The sequence below is a fragment of the Malurus melanocephalus genome, unplaced genomic scaffold (genome assembly GCF_030028575.1).
Source record: "Malurus melanocephalus ecotype Western Australia unplaced genomic scaffold, MMel_1.1 scaffold_41, whole genome shotgun sequence".
In the NCBI taxonomy this organism is placed as follows: domain Eukaryota; kingdom Metazoa; phylum Chordata; class Aves; order Passeriformes; family Maluridae; genus Malurus; species Malurus melanocephalus.
In genome coordinates, this window is record NW_026623273.1 from 1,123,611 (window position 1) to 1,139,666 (window position 16,056).

The 16,056-nt window shown below is 34.4% G+C and overlaps 1 protein-coding gene across 7 annotated transcripts in view; it reads left to right on the forward strand.

Moving 5' to 3' along the window:
- NIPBL (NIPBL cohesin loading factor) overlaps positions 1–16,056 on the forward strand; it is a 154,326-nt gene that overhangs the window by 65,029 nt on the left and 73,241 nt on the right. For all 7 annotated transcript variants that reach the window (XM_057364678.1, XM_057364677.1, XM_057364682.1 and 4 more), the window contains 4 exons: positions 928–1,027; positions 2,200–2,351; positions 3,363–3,523; positions 7,626–7,719. In XM_057364678.1, the coding sequence (XP_057220661.1) occupies positions 928–1,027; positions 2,200–2,351; positions 3,363–3,523; positions 7,626–7,719 (507 nt within the window). The remainder of the gene's footprint in view (positions 1–927; positions 1,028–2,199; positions 2,352–3,362; positions 3,524–7,625; positions 7,720–16,056) is intronic.

The following is a 16,056-nucleotide window of genomic DNA, read 5'->3' on the forward strand; positions in this document are numbered from 1 at the left end:
GAATAGAATAGAATAGAATAGAATAGAATAGAATAGAATAGAATAGAATAGAATAGAATAGAATAGAATAGAATAGAATAGAATAGAATAGAATATTGTGGTTGGAAGGGACCTAACATTATCATCTAACCCAGCTGCCTGACAACTTCAGGGCTGAGAGCAAGTTCAGCCAAATTAAGGGCATTGTCTAAATGGCTCTTAAATTAGTTGGTTTTAAGAACATCCTGTGGCTCACCAGCTGGTTCAGCACCTGAATTTCCAATGCGTGACCGTGGGTATCTGCTGGCTGTGGGAGCCACAGCTGGGGTACTGGTTCTCCTTTGCAATTGAAATGTTTCAGCACCTTCTTTGATCCAGTTTCCTTTTAAATTTGGTGGAGGTGGAATAGAAAGCTTTTGCCTCTGGGTAGAAAGAGACCACTAAACATTATTGAGCAGTGAGAATATCTTGCAGCACTCAGCCCAGGATAACAGATTGTTATACTTGCTCCAGCAACTGAAGATAAGTTTTCTGTATTCTTTTGATTTTTGAATCTGCCAAATCTTTTGCTTATTGACACAATGAGTGTTGTATACACAAGACGGGGTTTCAGAATAAATATTCTAGATTAAAACATTTGTCTTTACTGGTAGGTTTTGATTTAGGAAGTTTTAAGAAACAGGTGAAGAAACTACTGTTAATATTTATAACTGAATTAACACAGCTTTAGAGAACACTTTTTTATGTCATGATGTAGAATGGACATCATACATTAATTCAATGATTTTTAACATTTTTTTAACAGTTGTGGGTAGATCATCTTAATGTCTGTAAATTTTATGATCTCATTAAAGTTTATAAACTCATGCACATAGTAAATTCTGAAATGAGATACTTCATTGATTGAAAAAGAAATGTGTGTAAAGTAATGCTACTTTTTTTTAATAGGGATGATGATGTCGCAGTTTAATATTTCTCAGAATTCCATGCGTGGTAGTCCTGCATCTTCCAACTATCAACAAACCACTATCTCACATAGCCCTTCCAGGTAATCCTCTCTTTTAAGTGTGGTGGGAAGGGAGGGAACTGCAAATTCTTTCTACGCTGACAGCCTATTCTTGTTGCAAGTGTGTGAGTGGAAGATGATCAGTGTCATGACAAATTTTGTGCTTGTCTGATAGCAGGGTAAGTTTCTTCATATGCAAAGAAACACCTTTCTCTCAGTGAACTAATCCCTTTATTCTAAAGATTCACCATCATTCTCAGGCAATGGGCTTTAACAGGTCCCATCTTAAGTGATTAGATATCTTCATTAAACTGATTGCTGGTTTCACTTCAAACTGGCAAATGAAGTGTTCTGTATCTTCACAATAACCAGTAACTTTCTAACTTTTATGTCTAAAAGGGACATCTAAAAAGGTTTTTTGAGTTGTGAAGATTACAATGAATAGTACAAAATTTTCTAAAAATCCTTGTAAAATCCTTGTGTTAAGTACTTATCTGTTTCTTTCTGTGGAAGCTTACCATTCATGGAGTTCCTGTTTAGTACTGAGGGTTGTGRAACTCCGTAATATATTTTCTGATGCATTTATTTGGTTATTTAAATTTTGAAAAGCTCATGTAAGAGCTTTTGTACATGATAATGTGCATTTATTATTGTCACAAGTCAGTGTTATTTTTATGGCTTCCTAACTGTAGAACGAGTCTAAGATAAAGCCAATGAAGGAGAAAGTTGGATTCAATGGACTTCAGTCAGGTCCTGTCTAACCGTCTATCACTTTGCTGTATCATGGCAATGCAGTTCTGTTAGGTGGAGYTGTTTGAAATCTTACTGGAAAGTAATGAAATAGTAGATGGCTCCTTGTTAATCCTAGTGACCAAATTGTTGGGTAAAACTTTTGCTGTCACTTTCATTCAAACTTCTGAGATTAATTTTTGGAAATTGCATATCTAATTTTAGTGCATATTTGTGTTATTGTTTCCTTTCTGTAGGTGGAGGTCTTATGAATGCTTTTTATTCTGTTCTGACTCTTAAGTAATATTTCCAGTTAGGAAGCTATAAATAGCTTAAAATACTGCTTTTGAAGGAAGTTTTAATTGTGTTGGCCTTTTTTATCATAAATTGTCATGTTCTGAAGGTATAATATCTAAAAGAGGTAATAGATTAGTCTAAATTTGCTTTTCCAACTTCTAAAAATTTCTTTCCAATTGTATTTTTAGCCGGTTTGTGCCACCACAGACAAGCTCTGGTAACCGATTTTTGGCACAACAGAACAGTCCAGTGCCTAGTCCATATGCTCCTCAAAGCCCTGCAGGATACATGCCGTATTCACATCCTCCAAGTTACACAGCACATCCTCAAATGCAGCAAGGTAAGTCTGTGATGTTTATTTTATTCTCTTAGTTAATGTCAGCTTTACTTTCATGTGCACATATTGTGGATTTCTAGTTTCTTTGAAGAAATCACATGCTTAATGCAAATCTTTGAAGCAGGTGTATTGAAGCTTTGATTTTCTGGCTGTAAAGGGTGGTGTTATCGACATTGTTTAAAACATTAAATAAAAGAGAAGAAAAGGTAAAACACATTAATGTTGCAGTTCTCCTTTATTCATACCCGTTTGCACTGTTGTCCTGTACAGATGGCAAAAAAAAAAAAAAAAATCAGAAAAACCCCAAAATTATATTTGTTAGATGTGACCATCACTTATATCTACTAGGGAAAATCTAATTTCTGCCAATGAAAAGTCAGTTTTGCTGGCTTGGTTCTTTAGCCTTACTGGCCCTTTCTAGTGTCAGAATATTTCTAATTGGCTAGAATTATGCTCAATGTATGCAGTAACTAGCAAAGATGACCTTCAGAACAAATGTATTTCTATGTTCTTGCCTTATTTAATCTTGAACTTTTGAGCAATATTAAGGTATCTAGGACATTTCTTTATTGGTAAGTAGAATTGTATTGGTTTCTTTTAAATATTTTTTTCTTAAYGGTTAACATTGTGCTTATAATATATGTATAACTGTTCTCTATGCAATGTTGTATGTCTCGTGAATACCTTGAAAGTTACTAAGGTACTGAATTCAAATTGTATAGAAGTAAACAAAGTTTTCTGTAATCAGTAAGGATGATACTGACTGTAATTAGAATAGCTATGGAGAGAAATTTGGTTTTTTGTACATAGAATTCGGATTTTAAATATTTTAAAAAATCTTAGAAAAACAATTTTTAATCAATGTATTTATGGCAAGTTGGAGTCTTGTTCTGATTCCAGACATCTTGCATCCAACTGTTTCATATCTACTATTACAGTGTTTTCTCTGAAACTCTTCAAGTTCATGACTATGTGAATGTATCACTATAGTTACTTACTTTTTGTGTATTTCAGCTTCTGTATCCAGTCCCATTGTCACAGCTGGGATGAGGAATCTCCATGAAAATAAAGTTTCAAGTCAGTTGTCTGGAAATTCAGCTAATCATCATGCTGATAATTCTAGACATGGCTCAAATGAAGACTACCTACAGATGGTRCACAGGCTCAGTAGTGATGTATGTTACTAAATACAGTTTATTAATTATTTTATTATTACTAAAATACAGTTTATTATGATAATGCATATATTTACTATGATAAAGCCAGTGTTTAGGAGTACTTTATGATGTTGTTGATGGATAAAACCAATGAAGATATATTTCAATTTCAAAATGTGTAGACCCAACAATGCCGCTTCTGYTTGTGCAATTTAATTTTTTCTCTTTCCTTTGGAACTGATTCTAACACTAATGCTGATGAAATTAGTGAAAGTAAACAATCTTCACATGATTTTATAGTGAGTTAATTTAGAAGTTATGGTAGATCTTCTCTAGAAATACTGTAGCAGTGTGTTAATGCAAACAGTACTAGGTTCAAAGCAGGTATGTAGCTAACTTATCTCTCTGGAGATCCCTGCTACTACCAATTTGATTTAATATAATTGACTAAACTATTGGATAATATAGTAGTGTTGTCAAAGGCAAGAGTTCATGGAGAATTTTTTCCTACTGATCTCTTAGGTGCTTTTATGGCCTGGTTGCTTTTGAGGATGTTTCCCCTTAGTGAATTTGTTTCTTATGGAGAAATTCCTTCTGAAATCTTGAACCTAAAGAAAAAAGGCCTAGCATCTTTCTCCCCTTTTTCTTTTTTAAATTACTGATTAATTTTCTTCATAAGCATCTCATCCTGTGGATGACTTGTCAAAATTTTTCTTTGAAAGTTTGGTACACAGTCTGTTTAGATCATAAACAGAGAGCCCTTAAGTTAAATTTCTTTTTTCATCTAAACCTCTTAAAAAGCAGGAAACAGGCTTCTTTTTTGTGTGACTGTATGTTTTATTTAGTTTATGAAAACTGTGAGCAACTGTCATCTTTTTAAACTAGCTTCTGTTTAAACTAGCTTATGAAAGCAAAAAAGTGTTGTATTCAACAAGTGTGCTATTAACACTAGACTCCCTGAATCCTCTATCAGGATTAATACAATAGAACTCCAGTAGAACTCCAAAAGAGTTATCAGTTTTAATATTCATCTTGCTTTTCTCTAAAATGTAACAATTACCCTATTGAAATATTAAAAATATTTGCTTAGAAGTTGTATCTCAAACAAGAGAGTATTGTAATGAAAGATTTGATCATAATATACAGTCATCAGATGTTTTTGTGTCTTTGCTTCAGTGTTGCAAGATCTTTAAAGCAGAAAAGTATTCTTGGCTTTAAATGTTGAGATATTCCTCCAAATATGTTGAATGAACATATCAAGAGAATCTTGGTTCTGTTAAGAGAGTTAACTGAATTTAGTTAATGGTCAAAACATGGTTTTTTTAGAAATTTTATATTAGGATAACTTACTTCATATTTTTAATGAGTAAGTATTTTGAAATATTCATCCCTAATTTTGTGATCCAAGAAATGCAACCACATCCCAGTTCATGAAAATTTTGATGTGAAACTCATTTCAAAATGGACAGGCTATGAAAACAGTACATACTCATTGGCTGGTCTCATTGGAGAAATACTAGACATAAAAAGTACTAAAAGTTGTAAACTTGCTGTTTAATTCTTTGATGCACTTTCTTAAAGGTGCATATGTGTTACTTGTGTTTTATTTGTAATTACTCCTTAAAAGCTGATTTTAGAAGCTATCATGCAGAAAACAATTTGAAGAATTTGGATTAAAGTTTTACTTCTATGTATGAATAATAATAATAATGCTTTTTCTACTTTAGAGAAAATCTTTATGAATAAAAAATGTAAGAATCATAAAACTCAAGAACTTTAATTATTATTATGCATTTTAGAATCTTAATCCTTTAAAAAGTTAATAGTTAACAAAACATTGTCTGTCTCTGAAATACAGAATCTGCAAGTATACCCTTAAATGCTCATTACACATAGACTCAATTTAAGGACAATTTTGTGGTAGATAATTCATCATTTGGTGAAGCTCCAAACTAAGAAAGTGTAAATGTACATTTCTGAAAATTTGTCAGCTGTGGAAGTAGTGGCATCTCTATCCAAAAGGTCATATACCTCATTAGTTGTGTAGTTAATTTAGTAAAAATTGTCTTTGTTTTTGACAATCATGGTTAAAGGACCTCTCCTCTCCTAATAAGACATACCTGATAAGAAGTTATTAAGCTTATTTTCGGTGTTTTTATGAGATTTATTACAAGTCGAAGAAAAGTCCGTTTAAGAAAAGGAATCAGTTCCATAATTTCATTGTAGTCTATAAATGAGTCGCTCAGTAGGATATTAATTCCGTTTCACTTAAAATAACATCATATATGTTTAATATGCAATTCATTTTATTATGTTTGTCTGAATATTAAATTCCTTTGCCCGTGAGAGTTCTCTTGCAAGGCAGGAACTCTTTTTGCAAGCACTCTTGCAAAAATAAGTATATTTACCATCACACTGTAAGTTTTAGATTTATTGTTCTTTGAGCAGAAAGAAAAAAAAATCTGATGTAACTGTGTGATAAGTTCCTGTCGATGGTAAAATTGATGAAGTCTGATTTCTTAYGGATATATGTTCTTTGAGAGGTAATCACCTTAAGTCTGTAAACTTCAAACTCTTTCTTTGCCTCTAGCTGTGCCATTTGTACCTTCACAAGGCACAGCCTGTAGATGGCCCAGTATGTGGCTGCRCACATGGAAATTGGCTGTTTGGCCATCGTCAGAGGGGCTGTATAGTTGTCCATTCATGTAGGCTTCTGTCTTCTTGAAATACCAATTCAGCTTTCTCACTCAGTATTGGACGCTGGCTTTTTTCATGCAGACATGTAAAAGCATAATTACAATTAAACTTTTTGGCATTCTATTAATCAGCTTGATATTCGTCAAAAGGTTAAAAAGTGTTTATCAGATGGATAATTCAGATTTTTTTAAAAAAGGATAGGAAAGTTTATGTGGAAAAAATTGCCTGTATCCAGATACCTCGACGACGGCCACATTAGAAAGTTGGCTACTGAAACAAGTTTGATTAGAAGACATTAAATAATCTTAGAACTTCTGTGGAAACTTCCTTCATTTGTATGGTTATACCATTTCAAAGAATGGAATTTTTACAATTTATTTATAATTATAGACATTTTCTCTTCATAAATACAGTATTTGTTAGTTTTTTCTTTCCCCAAACATTGCCACAGATGCTGTATAAGAAACAGTAGTTGAAGTGGGATACCATTCTATAGTGGAAATTAAGTTAGGGTATTGAGTGAATAAGTAGTCATGACCAGCAGAGGGCTTCACAAAAGCATTGGAAAAACCCATGTAAAACTCAGAATGGAAAGAGTTTCATATTTTATAAAAGGATAGTGTGGGGATAAAAAATACACATTTACATTGCTATAAATAGAACATGCACATAATTACATTGCAATTAGTATTATATTATTTAAAAGTTTGTCAGAAATTATTCATTGCTTCGGAGCAGATTGGGGTAGTGCTACATATTGCCATCGAGTTGTTTCCTTTGTAACTCTTACAAGCTAAAATCACTCCAGCTGTGTTTTACAGGAGACTAGCCCAGCTGCTGTAGTGGGACTGCTGAAGATTCTGTTCAGTCCTGACTTTTGTGTGCTGAGGATATAGATACAAAGTGTTACTGTGTTGAATGTGTTGTGAACGTGTTTGAAAGTGTTACTTTTGTAAAAGTAATATGGCATTCTAGGTAATCTTTTACGGGTAGATTAAGGAAAAAAATGGGAAATTAAAAAAAATCTACATTCTATACTCAGTTTCTTTCAGATGGTGTTGAATAAGGTCATGTATCTGCTCTTCAGCTCTTTGCTGTGAGGGCTTTAGAATAAAAAGTTCTAAATGGAATCTTAGTGTAAAATCAAAAGTGCTCATCTAGGGAGAAAACATGTACAAAGATTTATTTTTGGGTGCCTGCTTGTTTATAGATTCTTCTTAGGTCTGCTTGGAGTATTGCTTATGTAGTAGTCTAATAACAGTCTAAATTGCAAAGATTTTAGCAAGAGTAAATATTTTTCTTGTATTTCTTGTATGCTTTTTTGTCCAATCCATTTTATTAGTCAATGTACTAATTACAGTTTTTATTTTAACAGGTGCTTATGTTCATAATGTTCTTTTTTTTTTTTCTATTCTCACTTTAGGATGGTGATCCTTCAATAAGGAATGCTGCATCTTTTCCCTTGAGGTCACCACAGTCAGTCTGCTCTCCAGCTGGAAGTGATGGAACCCTTAAAGGTAGTATAGCAGTCATATATATATGTCAATTTATTTTTCCCACTTTTAAGTAACAGGAAGTTTAAAGAGTYATTTAGTTTTTCCTCCTGACTTCTGTATCTAAATAGTACTAGAGACTATGTCATTATGTTTTGGATACAAAGTTATTTTGAGCCCTGATCCAGAAGAAATTTCTATGGTCTGAAAATTGACTAATCATCCTTCAAAATAAAGCTCAAATTTATGGAGGACAGAAGGATTTAAAATCCTTTACAATCTGAGGATTAAATTTTTTGTGAGAATTCAGTTGCTTTACATAAGAAAAGTTTTCAAGGCAGCATTACGAGTATTGAACCCTTAGCTAGCTCAAAAGTGTTTTAACATGCAAGACTTGTCTTAATTACAATTGTGAAATTTTAAWAATACCAAAATAAATGAGCTCAATACATGTTGCATAAATGAAGCCTGAAAAACTTAGCTGTGGGGAGAAATTAGGTGAACTGTCTGTCAGGTGAGAGGAAAGAAAAAAAAATCTGCTCAAAATAATTCTTTATACTAAAATCCACTTGATAAGGTCGGGGTTTAGACATATACTTGTTAATTTTCTTTCTCAGTGATTATATATTTACAGGGCAATAATTGAAAGATGAAACAGTGTTTTATTCTCTTATCTACCTGAAACAAAAAATAAGTCTTACTGGGTGATCTGTTTAGGTGGAGAACAGAAGATGAGGGATATTACAGAACAGGTGAAGGTATTATGCAGCCTTGATAAGAGACATATTTGTCAGAGGGTAGGCTTTAGGGCAGCCTTTCTATGAGGAGATTACCAAGAAGATCTGAGTTAGTCTTTTCATTGTTGTGGAAGAAGGATGAAGTAAAATGGACTTAAATATGAGTTTCTAACTGGATCTGAGGAAAAACTTTTTCACTGTCAGGACAGTCAAGCACTGAAAAAGTGTCCTCATAAGAATCTGTGAGTTTTCTATCCTTGGAGGTTTTCAGGATCAGGTTGGATAAAGTCTAACATCCTGTGTCCTTGCTTCACCCTGCTTTGAGCATGAGCATGAGCTAAACATCTTTAGAGATCCCTTCTTAACTGAATGATCMTATGGTCCAGGTAGCAAATGAAAATTATGTGTATAGGATGCCAGCAGCTTCAGTATTTCAGGAGGTCTTGTGCTAAAGGACTTTTTGTAAGACTTGTGTAAATGTGGTTGGTTTTCACTCYTTGTCAAGCTTATAGATTTAACAAGGTTGTGGATCTAAGTTAATCCACTCATATTCATGATAACCACTCAGCCAGAAAAATATTTGAATTATATTTTTGCTTAAAGTTGCTGCTGTTTCAATTGTCAGTCTCAGAACCCAGTTTTGAAGGGRTACCTTTACAGCTTATTTCTGAAAACAATCTGATTGTATAGTTTAGATTGTAATATTTCAGCATTGGAGGGACTGAGAAAATGCAGGAGGAGCTTTCTGATTTATTTACCTCTATATTAGCTTTACCTTTCCCTTTGATAAATTGCACAATTGAAATACTGCTGCTAATGGTGCTACCATTTTGCTGTCTTTAAGAAATTTATGAACCAGTTCCTGATGCTGCATCTAGTATTTTAGAAATGTATGGAAGAGGTGTAAATAATTGCAGTGTTTTTAAGAACATGCGATCCCCTACAGGGAAGTTTTGGCCTACGATTTGTGGTGGAAGTTGRGATGAATACAACAAGAATATCTTGCTGAACTTTTTGTTGCTCTCTTACTGGTCCCTAAAAGTTTGGTTGGCAGGTCACAATCCTTGATAAAWAAATTAGCAAAATGCTTATCATTTGTCTGGAAGGACAAAAAGAATGGCACTAGGCATAACCAGTCATAATCAGAGAGAGATCTCAGGAAGGTTGTTATAATGTCTTACTTTTGAATATAACATAGAGACTTGAGCCATTTACTGAAGRTTACAGGACTTCTGGAGACTTGGAGAACATGATTGCACAGTCTTGAATTACCTTCACAATTAATGTAATTGACTGTTTGGCAGAATCTGAATAAGGGAGAAATTTTGTTTGTAATGCAGACAAGCATTTGAGAGATGGCAGGGCTTGTATTTGTATTTTGGGTGGTTATTTGCTTAATCAGTGGAGAAAAATTTCACTGTCTTTGCTTCATTTCTGCTTCAGTAAACTTCTGTTTCAGAGCAGTTGAAGTTTAATCCTAAAGGGCTAGGCTGGTCTTTATCTTACGTTTTTAGTGTTTTTTGGGGGTTTTTTTTGTTTTTTTTTTGTTTTAACTATACAAATATCATAATGGCTATGTTCTCATGCTATCATCTGTTGCCACATCGACTTTTTGAAAACTCATTCTGTGAACAGAGTATGGAGTATCATGGAGTATTTTCCTTTTGTTGATCTGGTAAAAAGTATCCTCTGGATTCTGTTACTGAAGATTGATTCCTCATCAGAGTATTTTATCCATTTGTTCGACTTTCCTCCTGATAGTGAACCTCTTATTTTGATTCTTAATTTTTTCTTGAGAAAACTTCTAAAAATTTGTATAAAGGAAAGCCTTCCACAATGTTTTTAGTCCATTGCCTTATGAAAAGGTGTGTTCATACCATTTACAGTCCTGTTTCCATACAGTTTGTTAAATACTTAGGAAAACATCTGTAAGGACTAGCAACAACTCTTACAAATTATGTGATTTTCCACAAGTAAGTTGTATTCCCTGCAGAAATTGTTAATGGGTATTTGATTTTTTTCTGAATAATTTGGAAAGGTCCGTTCTATTTTCATRGGGCTTCACAGAACTTCTCCACACAGATTCCACTGCATTTGGTGTCTGAATATATAGTGGATAACAAGAAGAATTAGGAATCTTTTCAAATATGTAGTGCAGGCTTCAGTGCTCACAAGGATACTTGTGAAGAAAAAATATCTTCCTTTCTGTCTTTCAAAAGAAAGGCACAAGAAATTTGTTCAGGGATTATTTTTCTGACAGCGCTAAGATAAACATTCATTCTTRTTTCTTCCTTCAAGTCTTAATTTTTTATGCAAGGTGACTTCTGAATGCAGCCATTCTCAGGTAGAACAGCTGAAGATGAGTTTTTCATGAGGCATTTGAAACTTTGGGCAGAATGAGGGAACTCTTCCCCTGAAAACTAYTGGAAAAGGATGGGAAAGTGAATACACTGTCCCTAAAACTTCTCAAATCCATGTTCTTTGTCTTTCTCATATGCTGTCCCTCTAAGTCCCTTTAAGTCTGAAGTTTAAATTAAGTTGTGCTCTTTGAAAACAAATGTCAGTGTTTTCTGCTAGTCAAAATACRTAATGTTTTCTTTATATGCTGTGCAAAATTTGGGAAGCTTTCCAGAGGAATATCCTAGGATTTTAGGAAAGGACTTGAGGACTTACTCTCATATTGGCTAATCTGAAGCAGTATTGTTCTCCATAGCTTCCACTTTTAAAATGTCAGTAACAGAGTTTCCTTGGTTTTGCCATACYGGTTATTCAAATTCTTAGTGCTTGAAAGCTCTTTATGCTTAACCTGAATCATTTTTGTTGCAGTTAGTCATGATGCTTCTTGACTTCTTTCCAGTGGGCAAAGAAAAGCAGGTCACRTCCTTCTTTTTTATACTAGTGATTTGCATGTCAAAGAATGTTACTGTGTTTTGTGCTAATCTTATCTACAAACTGAACAGCACAGTTTCTTTCTATTACCTTTACATAATTAATAATTTCTGAGCTTCTAGTTGTCTTTGATGTTTTGAACTGACTGCTAATTGATCTACATATGTCTTGAAATTCTACCATCCTAAGTCATAGATACTTCCCTATTTGAAGACTTAGAAGGATGAGTAGTCAGGAAAGTACTAGAGGCTACTTAGTGTGATACTGCAGGTGAGAGTATAGCTGCTCTTTGCTGATAACTTAGGTTTATRTTTCGAGTTGTTTTAAACATTCTGCAGTTTTTCTGTAGAGCTTGTCAATCTTCCTCTTACGTTTTTGTAATTTACAGATAAGTAAGTTTGTGTTTCTTGTCGCTGAATTTGGTTTGTTTCAGAACGTTATTCAAATTCGTCAAGAAAACTTTTGATTCTATTTTTAAAAGCAGGGGTTGATCTCTCAAAGACTTAAAACCAAAACGTAGTAATGATCTTTAGATTAATAAAATAGTCTCTAATTCTGTTACATGAGAAGGTATTAATGACAAATACTTGAAACTACTATTCTTATGACTGCTCTGGAAAACTCCACTTGTTCACGTGTGCTTATGTCATCCATTTTTACTAAGCAAAATTGAATTTGTGTGAACAAAGCTTCACAGTACAGTTTACAAAAATCAACATATTTTTATCTAGATTACACTGGATTAACACTCTTCAGCTTGTTAGTGAAATTACTATGAGGGGCTATATAAAAGCCATGCTAAAGTCCAGATGTGGCATTCAATTCTCTTCAAGATTTGATGATGCTTATTCTTAATAAATTCATTTTGGAATAGCACTTCATTAACTCAGTTCTTACAGACAAATTATTCTAGTGTATACTAAAATCATACAGAATATGTGTTATACTCTAGGCAGGCACTTACCGTCTTTTTGAAGGGGTTGTTTTTCCTTTTTTGAATCTACTAGAGGCACAAACTCTCATAGCGGTTATTATTAATTTTGAGACTACTTTAGCCAGAGTTCCAGGGTGAATTTGTCTGATCTGATTCTCGCGAAAATGTCCCTTTTATGTAAAAGTGATAAATAAGATCATGTTAAGGAAGAAAAGAAAAAAAATTTAAGAGACACTTCATTTACATATTTAAAGTTCAGTCTCTTAAAGTCTGTTGGCAACAGTGTGTTCCTCAGGTTCTGTAATCACAAGATTCCTAGCTTTTCCAGCATATAGATGTCATTATGAATACAAATCGGTGCTCTTGTTCTCTTTTCTAACTTCTGCCCTTAGGAACTTATTTACAGTATAATTACACATATGTGAAGTCTCAACAATTCACATGTAGTACATGTGCACTTACTAAAGCCTCTCTTTCCAAGGTTTTTCCAGTAAAATGTCTGGAATGTTGTGTCCAGATTTGTACACCAATTTTGTTCCTATGTAAATCATGTTCCAGGAGTCTGGAAGATCACTTTCCTACAGATTTTATAGAGTGTAGCACTTAAACATTCTTGAGTTTTCTCTCCAATGTACTATGAACCAAGCAGTAAACATTAGCCTTCATTTGTTCTCTAGCAGTTTTTCCAKCTTTCATGCTTAAGGAATGATACTTCTGGTAAAATAGGGTGTAGAATGCTTGAAAGATTCTTACCAACATCTGAGAACCTTTGCCTGCAAGGTAATTAAAGGAAATTTGAGGATGCTGTTTCATGTGACCCTTTTAAAATTTTTATTGTACAAGTGGAAAGATAATATTTCTTTTTAAATTCTGAAAAATATGTGAGTTCTGACTTCCTGATAACCTCAGTAATTGCTTTTTAACTGTGTGCATCATAATACAGAGTATGATCAGTGATATGACTTTCCTGCATCATCTTCAAAAGGCAAGTGACATAAAGAGTCTTAAAGATGATCAGAGAAAATATCTTGAATACTTAGAGAAGATGTGAGTACTGTGGTGTGATTAACAAGTACAAACCAAACTGTCAGATAGAGGTGTCAGGGATATGTCCAGTCTCCTGGACAGAAGCTTTTTTGTTTGTTATCCAAGCTACTGATGCATCGTGAGCAAGTGGAGCTTGGGTAACCAAGCTAGAAGTGGATTCAAAATTTTACATTTTAAAGAAGACTAAGTCTCTGTCAGTGCTATGAAATTCTTTTTCTGATTGCATATATAGGATTTGCTGAGAAACCAGTGAAGAATCACAGAAGAATGGCGTTTGCTAATTGCTACAGCAGTTGATAAAACTGCTTCCATACTCTGTGCCATTTACCACTAGGAATCAATAGAAGAGCTAAGTAATGTARAGAACTAGTCCTAGGATTATCATGGGTGGTCAGAATGATTGTTGCTGAAAGACTAGAGAGGTATTGTTGATGGATGTGTTTGTTCTCTGTAGAGGCCTCATTTCCTTTGATGGTAACTGTTTCTCAGCTATGTTTGGTGTTAYCTGGTTGACTATCAGTATTTGCTGTTCAGTAATGATACAATGACTTTCCTGAATCAGGGGAGAAACTCATTTTATTTCAGAAGTTGTACATATTGCTGCCATATGAAAAGAGAATGCACAAAGGTTTTTAACAAAACTGTTTATGGAAAATCAACTGCAGAAAGTCAGAATTATTTTTCTTCTGAATAGTCTCCCAGCCCTAGATTTAGACTCAGAAGTTATCTACGTATTTCTGTGTTCTAAAATAGAAAATTCGGATTATTCCTARAGGTAGTTTCAGAAGATTTGTATGTTATTTACTACATTGATAACATTTTGTAGAACAATCCTTCTCAATCTTGGAATCCTGACTGGTTCAGCAAACTCATCATAACTGTCTGTGTATTCTTTAAGAGATTTTTGTTGTTGTTGTTGTTATCCAATCTTGGTAAAGATATTTATTCTCAGACATATAATGGCACAAAACTCCTCCCATAGGAAATATTCCAGACTGACTCCAATATTAATAAACAAAACCTTTGCTGTATAATGGAGGTAGTCTTCRTAGAATCATTAAGGCTGGAAAGCACATCCAAGATCATCTGGTCCAACTTTTAACAAAACAAGTTCACATCAACTAAACCAGAGCATCCTGTGCCATGTCCAATCACTTTTTTAAATACTTCCAGAAACACTGACGCTACCACCTCCCTGGGCAACCTGCTCCAGTGCTTGTCTACTCTTTCAGTGAAGAAATTCTTCCTGAGGTCCAACCTGAACCTCCTCTGGTGCAGTTTCCTGAGATTCCTTTCTAGTTGCCTGGGATAATAGGCTGATCCCCACCTGACCACAATCTCCTTTCAGTTAGAGTGAAACTGAACCTCCTTTTCTCCAGGATAARCATCCCCAGTTCCCTAATTGGACTTGTCCTCAAGCTCTCTTCTCCTTCTGTGGATACGCTCCAGCACCTCAATGACTTTACATGTATGAGGGGCCCCGAACTGAATATAGCATTCCAGGTGTGGCCTCACCAGTGCTGAGTACACAGGGACAATCACTGCCCTGGTCCTGTTGGCCACACTAAGGCCAGGATGCCATTGGCCTTCTTGGYCACACTTTTTGCCACACCTCGGCACACTTTTGTCTGAAGTCTCAGTATTGAACAGAATGTGCTATGTGTTCCTTGTGTCTTCCTATTCAAAACTGCTAAGGTTTGTGTTAAGGTCAAACTGCTCAAGAATGCTTCATACTGGTAAGTTTCTTTCCACATCAATGCATAGGCATTGTAGCTTCTGAGCTTCCTTGTTGTCAGAGGCTTCACCATCATTAAAYATCTCAGAAATATGTGAAGTTAGTGCCAGAATATACTCTTTAAAATTGCATCTTATAGGCCTTACTATCAAGACCTTTCAGGAGTTTATTTCAGGAGGAAGATATTTTCAAATACTTATTCGTAGTGCTGCCTACGAGTGCTGCCTAGGAGAGGCAAAACTTTACTTTTGTTTCGTTTACTGGATTCTAAGAAATCCTTCTGACCTCCTCAAGCCTATTCAAAGATAATCACTTTATCTGTTGCTATAGTGTTAATTTTCAACATGAGAAATGCCAAATTAATACCAAATCCAATTGATCTTTTCATATTTATTAGAAGTTTAGGACAAGGGAGAATCAATTTTGTCCCCTGTGTTTAGAAGTGTAACTCTGAAAAATAGTAAACGTTCCATTGTTGCAAGTTTAAAATTCTTCATCTAATAGGTAATTCAAGATTAAGATGTCAGTAATATCACTTCGAGAAGTTCTGAGCTGCCTCTACTATTTGTTGAAATGATACTGCAAGCTTGTATTTCCTGAGTAGTAGTCATTRCAATAAAAGAAATTGGTGGCTAATGGTTCCTTGCTGCACATTACGTTTAATCTTGTAATTTACCCAAAGAAATGTAATTATGGGGAGGAGCATAACAAGAATAGGAATCTGGTTAAAAACAAGTGAGAAATCTTCTTAGGGTGTAGACAGAATTTTAGTATTAGTGGCTGAGTGCGGTATCAGATTTGAGGAAGAAAAGTAGAGTAGTAGAACAGTTTTGAGAATTGGGATGAGTCAAAACAAGGCTTCCCAACTTTGTGGATGTTACTGACAGAATATGGAGTTATTGCTGACAGACAAGAAGGATTAAGATAAACGCCTGTCACGTCCTGCTCTTTACATACAGAAGTCATGGGACTTCCTACAGAGCAGTCTAGGGAGACAAAATAAGGCATAGCAGTCTGTG